General features: G+C 38.7%; 1 protein-coding gene across 2 annotated transcripts in view; it reads right to left on the bottom strand.

Moving 5' to 3' along the window:
• ush2a (Usher syndrome 2A (autosomal recessive, mild)) overlaps window positions 1–11,463 on the bottom strand; it is a 440,168-nt gene extending 428,705 nt beyond the window's left edge. For both annotated transcript variants that reach the window (XM_049464244.1, XM_022672674.2), the window contains exons 1-3: window positions 11,126–11,463; window positions 8,344–9,020; window positions 2,675–2,840 (exon numbers count right to left, since the gene is read on the bottom strand). In XM_049464244.1, coding sequence (XP_049320201.1) covers window positions 2,675–2,840; window positions 8,344–8,819 — 642 coding nt within the window. In that variant the 5' untranslated portion in view covers window positions 8,820–9,020; window positions 11,126–11,463. The remainder of the gene's footprint in view (window positions 1–2,674; window positions 2,841–8,343; window positions 9,021–11,125) is intronic.
• Between the last annotated feature and the right edge of the window lie 4,640 nt (window positions 11,464–16,103).

Here is a 16,103-nt window from a genome sequence, read left to right as displayed (position 1 = left end):
CTGAAATCCCAAGCCGCTCATGACTTGCTTGATCTCAATTACAGCCCACCATCCACAGAGGACTGGACGGCCAACATTGAGCGATGCTCCAAAACAATCGGCAGGAGCCCACTGTCACTTCTCATTGGCGTCTGAAGGGGCCACATGAAAGGGACATCATTCTTCTCCTCTCCTTGCCGTACTCCCGCTCTCATTATAATGACTAGGGACAAGCACCTGCAGATCAGCTCCTCAGTTCTTCCTCCTTCCCCGGAGCCCTTCTAAACACTGTAATGTTCTATTCCTTTTGAGCAGTTTCCCCCAAGCTCTCTGCTGTGCCTTTGAGTTTCCTCAGACTTCAGAGACTTTAAGAGGAACCTTCCAGGTAGACAGTGGCCTGACAGGCAGCTCAAGTATTTGGCTGCTTGATTTTCACCAAACCTGAACTGATAGAGAAGAAGCATTGTTATAAATCAACCTGAAACCAAAAGAACAGCTTGACACCAAAGGAGGGCGAATATAATCATTGTCTGCTTCATGTCCTCCTGACATTTAAAGATAAGCCAAATTATTAGTATAGCACTGTTTTACAAAATGAAAAGTAACTAAATTAATTTATAAGCTTGGGAAAAAAATGAAACATGTCTACATACAACTTTCAGGGGCTTTAAACAACAATACCATGGTGATATATATATATATATTTTTTTTTTAAATGCTATCTTATAGCCTTCTCCTGCTTTGTGGGCCTCAGCCAGTGCTAGGCAGCTGCTTAGAGGAGTCAATGGCTGCTGTTTTTTGGGACATGGTTCAAGAATTCTTGGTATTTAACAAGCTTTGAAATTTGCATTGCTGGGCCTTTCCCAACAATGATTGTGAACAAGCCATGACCCTTACATACTAAATAAAGTCTGAGGCCCTGTCCACACAAATGTGAATATTTCTAAAAGCAAGATATGCAAAATCTTTGTTCACACAGAAGCGCTATACCACAAAATGCTGAAATAAGCTATTAATCTGCGAATTCAAGACAACAGAAACAATCAATCAAGAATTATCGCTGTCCTGGTTTCAGGCTCATTCTAAAGAAGCTAAGCTTATGTAAACAAAAACAGACATGCAGGGACATGACTCTGCCGCCAAATCTCTACTTTTGAAGGCGTTTTTTGAAAAGCTCAGTTTTCACTGACCTAAAATGTCATTTTTGGGTGGACAGCTGGTGAAAAAGCAGATAAAAAACTTTTTTTCAGATTCGGTCAGAGTTATGTGATTTAATATGAATATATGCATAGATATAACTATATGGTAACTGAAATAATTGGTTCAAATATATATACCACACAGTAACTTAATAATTTCAGTTACAAGTCATATTGTACATTTTATTTAAAAGCTATTGTAATTGCTTTTCAGGATAGTATACATTTAGGCTAATACATTTTTTTAGTTTTTGAAAATCACAAAAATGTATGTATTATTCACCTTTAGGCAAATGTTTTATTTTGTTCATTTTGTTTAATCTTGGTTTTGGTTTTGTCAACAATGTTGGTAAATGTAAGTCAGGTAAACAAAAAAATGTTAGTCCAAAAATAGCACAGTTTTTGCCAGATGATAGGAAGGTTTAACTGGGCAGCCAAGATGGATCTGTGAGTCCAAGACACGGCTGTCGCCAACAAGGACCTTATTACCTATGAATTGTGGGTAGGATCTCATTATCATAATAATGTTTTTTCTGTCCCAGAAGTCAACCTGCTATTCGTAATCGGAACGACTGCAATTTAAAGCCATGATAATCACTGCCATTGAAAGATAATACTCTTTACAGACAGACCTCTCTGTTCGCCTACAATACCGATGACGGCCTGGGCTCTGCTCTTGCCTTTCTCTCCATTCATTTACCAACACCGAGATACTGCCAGTCACTTACAATGCCGAACAGCGCGAGGCGCCGGGGCTCATGGGCCTGGCGCTGTAAAGAAAGGCACTAAGCATGAAAAGGTTTCTGAAGCTAATAAAGAAGCTGTCACCAAGCATATCAATCGTTTCTTCACTGTCAATGACCCGTATTTGCATCAGAATAACATCAACAGAAATTACCCTCACGTAAAAACAAAAAACGTTATCACGGGCCGCGCGCTCCGACACATTTTAACATCCGCGCTCGTACAGCACGACTGTGGGCTGCTTTGTGTGTTAAGTGATCGACTAGGCTGTGGTGATATGTATGCAGGGAAGGGTGTGGAAAGAGACAGCCCATTCCCTCCTAACAACCACCCCCCCCCCACCCCCCGCCTCCACAGCTGTGGCAAAGCAGATGTTTACCCTGTAATTAACGCCTTCCGTTCATGCATTTTGCACCGGGCCGGATATCTGTTGTGACACGGGTTCAGCGTGAACCTGCTGCAGGTTTTCCGACACAATATTAATATCAATATTTTCCACTGGCTAATTACCGGGAATATGGATGGACAAGAATTAGCGCCCGCTGCAGTCGCCTTGTAGATGAGGTCTGATCAAACAGATTAGACCGTTTGATAGCTTTTGGGCCTGTGTCGAAAGCCATTAATCACCCCTTCCACAGACGCTGATGTATTTCGGTTTATGGAGGCTTGATCAGGAAGCTTCTGAATTCAGTGACATGTTTGTGCAGGCCAACAGAATCACCAAGAAAAAATGACATAAACACGGTCCTTACCTGCAGTGCCATGTGTGTCCACTGGCCGAGGCTGATGTGCCCTGCAGTCCTCATGAATATGGAGAAGATCTGTCCAGTCTGAGTGGTGTAGTGGAACTGGATCTGAGTCTCTGAGATGGTCAGTAGAAGCACCAACTTGTCCATGGCACTCTTCTCAAACACAGTCCTGAACAAGGAGAAATTAGCATTTACCCTGATCATAGTTTAAAAAACATACTTTTTAAAAGGACTGAACAGAATATCTGACAATTTATGTAGAGTAATGACTATTTAGTGATTTCATCACTGTCATCAAGACATATTGCATATCGCCGCTGTCTAATAAAAAACACATCTTCATTTTTGTCAATTTTTAGTTTAATACATCATTTAAACAGACAAACTCTCCCTTACACGGTGCCAAAATTTATTGATGAATAGACCAATGGAAATACTTCAAAATTACCTGAAATAAACTCTTTTTAAATTGACTTCCATTGAATGTTTACAAGGTTTTTTCTCTCTCCTGTAAAGTTGCTGTTTTGGAGATAAGTGTTTTTCATTGGAGGGCGACCAATGAATATTGTGTTTACTCTAGCATTAGGGTTCTTTCAGCAGCAGCAGTAGCAGCAGCAGGCCTACACTCCACCAGCCCTGTGTCAAAGCACTGCTGTAAGTAGTGCTCATAGTGTAAATAATGTGAAAGAGATCAAGAAGGGAGAGCTGGCAAACAACTCGCTTAAGTTTATTTTCAAGTATCAGAATCAGAATCACTAATCTTGATTGATATCAGTTTAATACTTGTACTACAACCTGGACGTTTACCAGCTGAAAGATACAAACTGTACAAGGATAGGAAAGAGTCACACAAATGTCTCATTTTATGATGGTTCCAGAATTTTTTAAATTTCGCTTAATCTCTACCTTTATTCATTTTAGCCCGAGACCTGTAAACTCCATGTCTGTAAAAACTTAACGCCACTTATGAAAGCCTTTAAAATTATTTAATGATCCAATGTAAAATGATAAGCTCTCTTTTAAAGATTAAGCTCTTTTGCTTTCCTTTAAAATCTTGGAAATCTGTTCTACCGTGCTTCTTGTTTTTCAAGCATAATCTCCTAAATATGCACACAGTGGTGTGAAAAAGTTTTTTTCCCGTCATGATATTTGATCATTGTAAATGTTTTAGATCATCAAACAAATTTAAAAATGAGTCAAAGACAACACATGTAAACACAAAATGCATTATTTTTCAAATGAAGGTTTTTATTATTATGGGAGATAAAAAATCTAAACCTTCACGGCCCTGTGTAAAGAAGTGTTTGCCCCCCACACCCAGGCCTGATTATTGCCACACCTCTCAATTAAGACATCAATTAAATTAAACCTGCCGGACAAAATGAAGTCCACCAAAAGATCCTCAAAAGCTGCACATCATGCCGAGATCCAAAGAAATTCAGGAACAAATTAGTTATTAAGATTTTTCAGTCTGGAAAACATTTTAAAGCCATTTCTAAAGTTTTAGGACTCCAGCAAACCACAGTGAGAGCCAATATCAACAAATGTTGAAAACGTGAATCAGTGGAGAACCTTCGCATTAGTGGCCGGACAACCAAAATTACCCCAAGAACACAGCAACAACTCATCCAAGAGGTCACAAAACAACATCCAAAGAACTGCAGACCTCACTTGCCTCAGTTAAGGTCAGCATTCATTACTCCACTATAAGTAAGAGACTAGTCAAAAATGTGTGCCAAAATGAAAACCACTGCTGTGCAAAAAGCATACTTAGGCTTGTCTCAATTTTGCCAGAAAACATCTTGATGCCTCTGTGGACTGACAAAAAAAAAGGTTTTGGAAGGTATCTTTCCATTACATCTGGTTTAAAACACTGCATTTCAGAAAAAGAATATCATACCTACAGTAAAATGTGGTATACCCTCGAAAACCATCCAATGTGGTGGAATTACAACAATTCTTCAAAAAAGAGTGGGCCAATCATTTTCACACAGGGACATGTAGGTTTGTATTTTTTCTCCCTTCATTTAAAAACTGCATTTTGTGATGACTTGTGTTGTCTTCTACAGGAAACTGAATATACTGGGATCATTTTCGGACAGCATCCTCAACCTATACAAGCCATTTAATAATTATATATATAATATTTTACTGCTTTAGGAACCCATATCATGGAAAACTACAACAACAACAGCAATAATAAAACTACTACTACTACTAATAATAATACAGATTATAATGTAGTCCAGACCATACAGTTTAGTTTGTTTAGCACCTAAGTTAAATAAAAATGCCTGTTTTGAATTCCCTATTTTTGTAAAGTCACAAAAAACAACTTGTGAATAAATACACAACAGACCTTATACATATTAAAATTGCACATCATATCACTGTAACGAATGTACTTGCATGTTTAACTTTCTGTCTTATTTTGGAATTCAATTTAACATATTTTGTAGTTTGGTAAAAAGTAACGAAGGATAATGAACACCTACAAAAAGAAGAGCTAAAATCACAGCAGTGTGAAGCAGTGCATTGAACCACTGCTTGTCATGGGCTTAATGTGTATCGTTACATCCTAGAATGGTAAGTATACATAAAATAAGAATTTATTCAATTTTATCTGTAGCTCTACTGAGGTATTTATATAATTAGAATAGCACTGTGGAAGTAAATGTATTGTACTTTTGGTAGTTTTTTTTCTGCATGCAATAATAAAAATGTTGTTTAACAAATATGTTTAGCTTGAGTTGTTGCTGTTTAATTTATTCATATGTAAAAAATGGCAGACTTTTTAAAAAACTGAACATAATATTTTCTGTATTCTGTATTTAAGGAATACCTTTGGCCAAATGTTTTGTTCAGTTTCAGTTCTGGCCAAAAATTAAAAGTTTAATGTATCATTAGTGATAAGACTGGGTTAGAATTGTAAAAAAATGTTTCTGTCGAGCAACAAATTATGACACATTTTGACAGGATGAATCCCACAGCTAAAACTCAACAGGGCTCAACATGTAAAGGTGAGGCTTTGCATGGAACATTAGTAAACAATCAATACGCCCTTGAAGGCCAGTGATGAAGATCCAGCCGCAGCGTTTTACAGGGCTACGCCTCGGCGTCTGAAACAGGCGCCACTCTGACATTTATGCACCTTGTATCAATACTTTCCATTTGCTGCTTCTTGTTACTCGAAAACCTCCTCATCTACTGTCAAATGAAACCCCATTACTGTAGTTTTATGGGGAAACGGGAGCGTTTACGAACACGGGCCACAGCATCCAATAAATCATAACTGAAGATGTTTGCTTTTAAGTCGGAGGCAGCCCACCGGTCTCTCTCGCCTTGCCCACAAGCTACACCGTCCTGCTGCTCTACTTCCAATTAGGCCGAGCTCCTTCGTCTGGGAACTGGGAAGAGACTGCGTTTTAGTATTCGATAGGCAAGTAGTCCCAAAGCTAATCGGCACGGTGCATATTTTTATGTCATGTTACTGAAGGGTGGGGGTGGGGGGCATTAATTCACTAAGAGAAGAATTAATCAACACACAGACTCGTTGTCTCATCCACCTCCGCCACTTCAGCAGGAGAATTCCTCTCCTCTCCTGTGCCTGCTGAACCAGCGTGACCATGCTGACTCAATTATTTATTTTTCCGATGCTGTGCGCCAGCGGCCTGTCTCTCTTTTCATCCTCTACACTCGGTATAAAATGCCGAACGGGTTGTATTGTTGTTCTTTTGCGAGTCTCTCTCGCCCCGTCCTTTCATCCTATCACCCACTTTCAACTATATCATTTTCTGTGCCGTGGAAAAACAAAGTGGCCTTTGAGATGATACTCTTTTTTTCCCCTCCCCTCTTGCCAGAGCTCAGGAAACACTGTGGCAATTTCATTTCATTGATCTAAAACTGGACACAGCTGGTCTTGTTTGGGGAAGAGTCGGGGGGAGGAGAAAGGAGCTTCTCTTTTTTTTTTTTTTCCTCAACATGACAAGACAGTGTATTACAGTGTATTACAAATTAATTTAAAAACAACTCCCTTCACAGAGGGATCTACAAGCACCAGCATGTGGTGCAGGTTTTTATTTTCTGGGTTTGAGGACATATACTGTATATATACATATATAAATATATAAGGCAGCATCACATTGTGATAGAGGTTGCGAGGGTAACCTAGCTTTTTTTTTGATACTTTTTAAGGTTCTCAATCTCAAAGGATGGTCTGAATAATCTGCTTCTGAGACAATCCAATAACAATTTCTGATTTGTAGAATGTTTTCTGAACAATACAGTTAACGTCTTAACTCAGTCTGTGAAATTTTCTGGATATTGCCAACAGACTCTGCACTATAGTTTTGGACATTGTAAGGTAACGGAGGAGAACTAACCGGCTCATAACTGAAGACCAAAGAAACGCACAGATACCACACACATCATATCAGTGAAGCAGAACTTACTCTATCTAACCAGCACAGTAACATCATTCTGATATCAAACACCTGCCACTAATTCATCTCAGAGCATTAGGGCTAACATACTCCAAGCATACTGATGACTACATGCTGTTGTTCTGAGTTCAATAACTGAAGACTGGAGTGAACTAAAGCTGTAATCCACATATTATATCACACCAAACAACCTACTAATACAACCAGCACAGCATCATTTATCTGTTATTAAATATCAGCCATTAATTCAGGTTGGAATATAGTTAACATCACCAGTAAGCCATTGGCCATTATGACTAATTTGTGATTTTGGGCTTCATAATAAAATTTATTTTTTGGACTCTATTAAATAAAAACTGTTTGATAATGTGGTCAAATATGTAAATTCTTACATTTTTAGCAGAGCTGGTATATTATTATGTATACATATTTCAGCTATTAAAGTTAAAATTGTATTAGAGTGTAGTTACTCTAAAACATATTTGAAAACTCCTAAAAACCTAATAACCTTTGGCACGTGTGAGTGTCTTCTAGACTTCATTTTTTATTTTTTAGGCTAATAAGTGTGCATCAAACTAAAACAAATTTGTTCTCATAGTTTTCGCTTAGCTGGGAAACAGCTTAGCTACTGTGCTGTATATTTGTCACAAGAAATATACACTACCATTTAAAAGTTTAGACACACATTCTCATTCATATTTGTTCTTTATTTGTATTATTTACTACACTGTACATACTATTAAACTATGAAAGAACACATATGCTGATTGGTAGTAGACAAAAAAAGAGTTTGGCCTTCACAAATAACAAATATATAAACCCAACCCAGGTGGTTTGGGATGAGTTGAAGGAAAAGCAGTTAACAAGAGTTTAGCATCTACTTTAAAGAATCTAAAGCATAAAAGATATTCTAGTTTGTTTAACACTATTGTTTACTTCATAATAATAATACATATGCATTCGTTTTTTAGTTTTAGTGTCTTTAATATTATTCTACAATGTAGAAAATCATAAATATATAGAAAATAACATTAAATAAGATGAGGTGTGTCCAAACTTTGTACTGGTACTGTACTCTGAGTACCTTGTCCTTTTGTGAACTGTGTATTGTGTTGGATGAGAAAGTGATCCTCCTGATTAAGTAAGATATTAGCTCTCAAAGTGACAGCAAACGCTTGCGTATAGTGTCTGATCTTCTTAAGGGAAAGTTCTGGCAGCGCTACTACTTACATTACAGAGGCTTCCTCGAGTTTCAGCCAAACCGTTAGGGTAAATGAGCCGGCCGGGCCCAGGTTCGGAGAGGAGGGGGAAGCCAAGCAGCTGCTCTGGTTTCGAAACACAAAGCTGCTGGATCCAGCCTCTGCCCCTGGCCGGAGATCCTGGCTGTCGCCCGCCGGGCACCCGTCAGGATGGGCGGCGAGTAGGTTGGCGTATCGCGGGGTGGAGGAGCGGTACGGGCACTCCTGGATGCAGAAGTGCTGGGAGCAGGTTAGGAAATCCTCCTCGGCCCGGCCGGCCTGGCAGAAGGCGCTGCGCCCCGGGACGCCGCACGTGGCCCCGCCTGGTGCTACACCGACTGATTTGTAGGCCCCGATATTCTCCAGCCTGGGGAAAGAACCCTGAGGGGCCACGGTCCCAAAGGGGACAAAAAGGCCCAGGGTGTACAGTAATAACGCAGTACCTCTGTGCCTGTGGAGCCAATACATCCTCAGCAGCAAAGAGGCCTCCTGATGGAGCGACGTTAAATAAATAATGATGGTCGTGCCGGGGGCGACATTTTTCCCTCCTTTTTTTCGCAGTTCAGCGCCTTGGGTAAGGCAGCACAGCTTAATGGTACGATGTCCAGGAGGAGGTCAAAGCCTTCACATGATAGCTAGGATTTGGGCCTGCTGTGGTCCTCTGGAATACTACAGAGAAAACGGAGAGAGAAAATGAGATGTGAAGCATGAACTTTTTAAAATATCAAATTCCAAAATCCTGCACTGTGCTGTCAGGATTCCATCGGATGCAAGCAAATCATTACAGATGCCTGTGATTTGGAATTGCACTGATCATGAGCAGAATGAAGGGTTTTGCTCACTATGCTGCACTAGCAGCAAGATTTATGATGCATGTGGCAAGATTTAGTCTGGAGTTATGAAGATATTTATAGGGATAAATGACAACATTGGTATTGGGATTATTGGCAGATGTTTGGCATAATAAAAAATAATTATATTTATCATCATCAGACAGATGTTTACATTAAAGAGATTGCAAAATGTTGTATTATATTATTTGTACAGTATTTATTGTCATTTAGGAAGCAGAACAGATATACAGTTACACAGAATCAGGCCTATTAATACTGCAATCTGCATTTGTGTGCCTTGTATTTGTGTAGATAACGCTACAAATAAAACTCATGTACATTATTCGCATTACTTGAACATTTATAAGCATTAGCAGATCTGTAACTACATGAAAAATGTTGTATAGCATATTATAACATTCTAACATTGGTCCTAATAGGTGCATATTGGCCAAAATATCCACAGAAATTTAAACAACTCAGCAGACAGAGAACGTTATTAGAAAATTTGGCAATGTTTTGGAAAGATTCCATGAAAAATGACCTATGATGTTCAGGAAACAAATTCCAGGATCCTTCTGCAAATGTGCGATACAATAATGGTTTGCATCACATTGTTATTAGAATGTTTCTCATATAATGTTCCCAGATAGATAAAAACTATGATCATGAAAACATTGTAACATTCTCAGAACTAACAATTAAGAACATGTAAAAATGTTCTAACTAGAAATTGTTAGCTAAGAAATAAGTAAATAAATATTATACATAAATATGTAAGAATAGGGCTGCATCTGTAACTTTACACCTACCACTGCCATTAAAAGTGCGTTTATTACTCTAGTAATGAAAGTACAGAAGTGTGTGGTTTAGTCCGCAGCCACTGAAGCTTACTGAACTTTCTATCAGGCATGTAAAATGTGGGACTGTTTTGAAGATAGATTAGAGCTGGGCGATATGGTAAAAAATAATATACAGGTTCCTTCAAATGCACTGAACCATTGAGGCCAATCTCTTTATTTCAGCTGTAGACTGAAAACTTTTGGGTTTGCCATTAAAATATGAATATGAGACAAAATATAACATTTCAGCTTCTATTTTCAGGTATTTACATCTGAATCTGATGCACAGATCAGAAGTTAACACCTTTTGTCTGAACTCACCTATTTTTATATGCGCAAAATTACTGAAACAGAGGGTTGTGGTTGTAGTGTGTGGTGTCTTTAGGGTCATTATCTTGCTGCATGATCTTAGTTTGGTTGCATCTTTCTTTAAATTGACATAAAAAACGTTTCTGTAGATTTCCGAGTTCGTACAGCTACGAAGATAATTAAATCTGTCCCAGAAGAGGCCATTAAATGGCTCACAGATGAGGTGGTACCATGTCCCGATTCTTTTTCTCCAAATATTTGCATATTAAAATAAAAGCTGAAATTTAGATCTTTTATAATATCATCATAATCATCTTTTAATGTTGAAAATGCTGGAGAGGCTTTGTGCTTTATCCCTTTCTGTTAGTACAAAACAGATTGGTGTCTTAATAGTTTGTGTACTAATGTGTTAAAGCCTAACTATTAATATATATATATATATATATATATATATATATATATATATATATATATATATATATATATATATATATATATATATCTTATAGTATTAGTATGTAGTACACAACTAGGATGCAGCCACATTCAAACCACAGCCACAGGCAGCCCAGCATATTCAACAGGTTGCCGAGTGTCTCTGAGAGCACTGGCGAACAACCTGGCTAAAGACAGGAAAATTGTAGGACCAGCTAATTATAGTTAGCTAACTCATATTTAAAACAAGCCTTCCTATACATTTTCATATTAATATTTTTATATAAATATTAATATAAGTAGTCTGTATATGTATGTCCAGTCCAGAGAACAATCATAAACATGGGCTGCTTACCTTACACAGGCTGTCTCTACTCAAGCACATGGCTCATGAGAGGAAAGCAGATTATGGTAGTGTGCCATCTGCTCGCCTCAGACGCAGTAGACAGATAAGATAAAAGGCAGAACTTCAACAGGAACTCTTTAAAAAAAAGATAAAAAAACAACAACTAAAATCTTTACTTAAATTCTTAAAAAACGGTAGTGTCTTCACCCTTTCACCGATCCAGCGTTGTGCCAGTAAACACAGCACAGAGACCGCCTGTTGCCATCCCTGACAGCGCCGCTACAGCCCCGCGCCGTTCTCCACTCCGGCTCCACTTAAGTGGCTCTTCTGTGGCTCGGGAACGCTGCTCTGCGTCGCCCAGCAACCAGCGGCTGCTGGAGCCAGTCCCGCATTCAGGTGCTGAACTCCGAGGGGGGAGGAGGAGGACAAAGGATTAAAGGAGGGGGGTTGAAAGAGTGGGGGGGGGGGGGATGAATGAATACAAGTATATCCACGAGGACAGGACTGAGACGAGAGATCACTGGCCACTTCCTATTACAAGCACCTGACTTGTAGTTTTGCTCACTGGCCACTTTATTCTAAAAACACCTGACTTGTAGTTCTACTTACTGGCCAATTTATATTACAAACACCTGACTTGCAGTTCTGCTCACTGGTCATTTTATACTACAAACACCTGCCTTGTAGTTCTGCCCACTGGCCACTTTATTCTAGAAACAGCTGACTTGTAGTTCTGCCCACTGGCCACTTTCTCTAGAAACACCTGAGTTGTAGTTCTGCCCCCTGGCCACTTTATTCTAGAAACACCTGACTTGTAGTTCTGCTCTTGTCACTTTAGTATAGAAACACCTGACTTAATTCTGCTCACTGGCCACATTATATTAAAAACACCTTACTTGTAGTTCTGCTTACTGGCCAATTTATTTTAGAAACACCTGGCTTGTAGTTCTGCTCACTGGCCACTGGCCAATTCAAGTGCTGAAGCCCAAGGGGGGAGGAGGAGGACAAAGGATTAAAGGAGGGGGGTGAAAGAGTGGGGGGGTGGGGTGAATGAACACAAGTATAGGACTGAAACTCCAGGAGAGATCACTGGCCACTTCATATTACAAGCACCTGACTTGTAGTTCTGCTCACTGGCCACTTTATATTACAAACACCTGGCTTGTAGTTCTGTCACTGGCCATTTAATTTTACAAACACCTGACTTGTTTTGATTCACCACTTAAATGTTTCTTTTAAAGTGGCAGGTGAGCAGAACTTATGTCAAGTATTTGTCAGTTTTTACGGAGTTTATGGAATTTCGGATTAAAACTCCTTATGCATTAGGTTTAATATCTACTGAAATATTTTTTTTCATTCAGGGGATGCAATGTAGACACTTTAGTTCACTATGTCTTTTTGCATCTCCACTTGTAAACGTTGGTAAGCCGACACGGTAGCTGCAGTAGTTGGTACATTTAGTTTTAGTTAGATTATAGGTGGTATGTGGTGTTGTTTAAATGTTATTTATATTCACATTAAGAAGTGAATATAAACAACACTTAAATTCGACTAAAGCCGCTAGCATTAAAAAAAGGACCGGCCGATTAATCTGTAGATTACTTCATTACTAATGAAATTGATTGTAACAGCCCTTCAAATTATGAAATTATAAAAATGATAAAATGTTTCACAAAGGTACTTTATCTGTGGATAACACTTAAACAGCTGCTTTTACTTTAGTGAACAAAGACAGTCTAACCACTTTTTAATTAAGTGTTCCTAATGACCTTAAGCAGCTTAGAGCACCAGCCTAATAATCAATAAACTACAGCATGCTGACACCTCCGCCGCCCAACGCAGGCTTTCACTCCAAACGTGTCAGGGCCGGAGAAACTGCAGGCCTGCTCCGCCTCCTCTGTACTGGTGTTAAAACGCACCAGCACTGTTCATCTGCTCCGCCAGATCAATAGTGAGTGGGCTTATTTAGTGAGCCGGCTTCGGATGATGGAATGTTTCTCAAGGCTGTGGTTTGATGTAGTATTTTAAACTCCTTTCAGTTCTGCAAAGGATTCACACAATACACAACCGTAAGTACATCACATGTATCATTCAGGACATATCTCCTTCACTAGACCATCTTTTTCCCTAAAAGTTTGCCCTTATCTGGGCACTCATGAAATATGATTGAATAGCAGATACGCCACTTATGCTACATTTGGCTACGTAGTGTGTGTTCAGAATGACACAGCACATCCGTCACCCTGTTTCAAAGCACTTTCCAACATCCTGCTGGCTTTATTAGCCTCATCGTTTCTGCTGCTGTGAGGTAGACATCAGGTTTGGATTTTAGCACTATTGATTTTCCTTAAGCCCTCTGTCTTGCAGCATCGGCTGCACTCAAATGCTGAGAGTGTCGAAATGAAGACCGGTATTAGAATTAGCATTATCTTAGCTTTCGTCCGCAGAGATAGAATGCAAATGAGCCCCGCCATTCTACTCTCCTCTGCATTCCAGTTACTCTGGAGACGAACCCTGGCTGTTTAACCCAGCCGTGTGGACCAGACGCCTCTGCTAATTAATGAAGCCGGCCATCTACAAACAGGAATTCGATTTCTGCACCATTTCTCCTCCTAAACGTGAGCTTCATTATTTACAGCAATGCTAAATGTGTAGCAGGTACCTGGACCAGCACCCCAACAAGTTAAATGAGTTTAACCAGCTAGAAATATCAAGGGTTTTGTAACATTTGGAGAAACAGACCAGTATCCAGTTTAACCAGCTAAACATAGAGTTCAAATCAAAAGTTTGCACACCTCTTCTCACTCAATGCGTTTTTCTTCGTTTTATGATTTTTTGCTTTATAATTTTCTATTGAAGACGATATTAAAGCTATACAGGAACACATGCAAAATTATTTAGTAAACAAAAAGTCTTAAACAAATCAGAATAAAATAGAACATTTATCTGAACACGCTTGGTATTTTAATCTCAGTGTCTTTATGTGTGAGAATCACCTGGAATAGTTTTCTCAGCGTCTTGAAGGGGTTTCTGGAGGTGCTTAACAATAATTGTTGCTTTTCCTTTAAGCTGTGAAGCTCCAGCTAATCCCAAATCACTATCTCAGTTGGGACTTTATTTAAGATCATAGTCTAGTTTAAATGTAAACTGCCCCTTATGATTGAGTTCACGAGCTGCTAAAATGGAATGGGTTGACCAATGCAAACTAGTTTCGACATATCTGTAATGTTTAAATTAAAATAGCAGATGTAACAAATTACTAAGGTGGCAGACTGTGCGGTAACACTTTATAATAACTTTTATTAATATACCATAACTTAATAACTCTTATTTTTCACATTTTAAGAAATGAAAAAGTTTGTAAATACCAATGAACGCATAACCTGCATTTTTTTTTTTATTCGTATTTACTAGAGATTAATTAATGTTCATTTTTTGATGAACGATTTGCTAATGATTTGCGGAATTCTAAAATAACAAACAAGAAATAGTGTACACACAGGTACAAAAATAAAATAATATACATAAAAAAAAAATCATCCGAGCGTTTAAAGCTCTGCAGCATTTAATAAAAACAGAAAAATAGATATGAAATAGGAAGGTAACTTACTAAAGCTCAAAATGCTAAAGGAAAAATAATCTAACAAATTCTGAAATATCAAAACACACAGGTACAAAAAGAAAAAAACACTTCTGCTTTGTTCACATCTACTGAACATTAATTATAATATATTAATGAAAGTTATTATAGTGTTACCGACTGTTCTTTTAAGTGAAACAAAACCATCAATTTGGGTTGAAAAGCAAGCCTTTTCATATGTGTGGCAACTTATATATTGCCTGCCGTCTGTTTTTGCCAGCTGGAGACAGACAGACCTTATAGCCAAATGGTGCATTTACACTGCTCCGGCACCACAACGCACAGCGACGTATCCTATTCATTTTCAATGGAAAGCGCCGCCTCCATCAGACGCAGTCGCGTGGTGCATCACGGGTCCGATGCGTTCAGAGCGGGGGATGCGATGCAATGAAAAGTTGAGCCGAGCTGAACTTTATGCAAATGAATCCATCCAACGCGATGCGTCTATCCAATCAGAGAGCAGGTCTGCGCCTGATACGTGTCTGCAGCGCAGTGTCTGAAAATATTTAGTTCCACTTTCAAGCGTCCTGAGAAGCGAAGAGAAGTTTCAGGCTTTCCTGCCTCATATATTAAAACCCTGCTGATTTACAGTGACTCTGATCACAGTAATATAGCATGGAAAAAGGCTGCAGAGATTGTTGGGGCCTCTAGTGGGTTTTTAAAATATTAATATATAATTGAATTGGATAAGTTTGTTTTTGTTAGCCTATATTCTGCTCATTTATATTCTATTCTGCTCATTTACATTTATATTTATTAATACCCATTTATATATATTTAATTTATAGAAAATAATAATAGGTTGTATAAAAGCATTTAAATTTATTAGAAAGATTTAATTGGAAGACGCAGGGGACGCCTTTGTCACGCCCACATGCGACCAGTTGGAGGGGAGCAGTGCGACCATGTGCGTTGATGCGAGGGAGCAGTGTAAATGCATCGTAAGCACAACACAGAAGGTGATGCTGGAGTTTTTAACCTCTTAACACGCCCTGGCCCGCCGGCGGGCCAGACATTTATGAAAAATAATATCTGGATGTGTTTATGAATAGTTATGAACACTTATAGGCTCAATATAGACACACAATATACCATTTTAAAGCTTAGAATCTCTGCTCTTCAGTTATTTAGCATATTTAGCAGTATCTCCTTTCAGAAAATAATTATGGCGAAATATGCCTTGTTTTATAAAGATATGATTCATAATTTTAATATTTGCGTTTATCGTACATCCATATTTGATCGAATGCGGACACTGTAGGATGTACGGTTCCTGAATTAGAGCTGAAAGAGCGCGCCGAAGCACGTGTTTACAGTTAAAACCGGCTCGTTTTTGTACTGGGCATG

Source organism: Astyanax mexicanus, chromosome 14, assembly GCF_023375975.1.
Source record: "Astyanax mexicanus isolate ESR-SI-001 chromosome 14, AstMex3_surface, whole genome shotgun sequence".
NCBI classification, from domain to species: Eukaryota; Metazoa; Chordata; class Actinopteri; order Characiformes; family Acestrorhamphidae; genus Astyanax; species Astyanax mexicanus.
The sequence above is the reverse complement of the archived record's forward strand: the minus strand, read 5'-3'. Positions and strand labels throughout refer to the sequence as shown.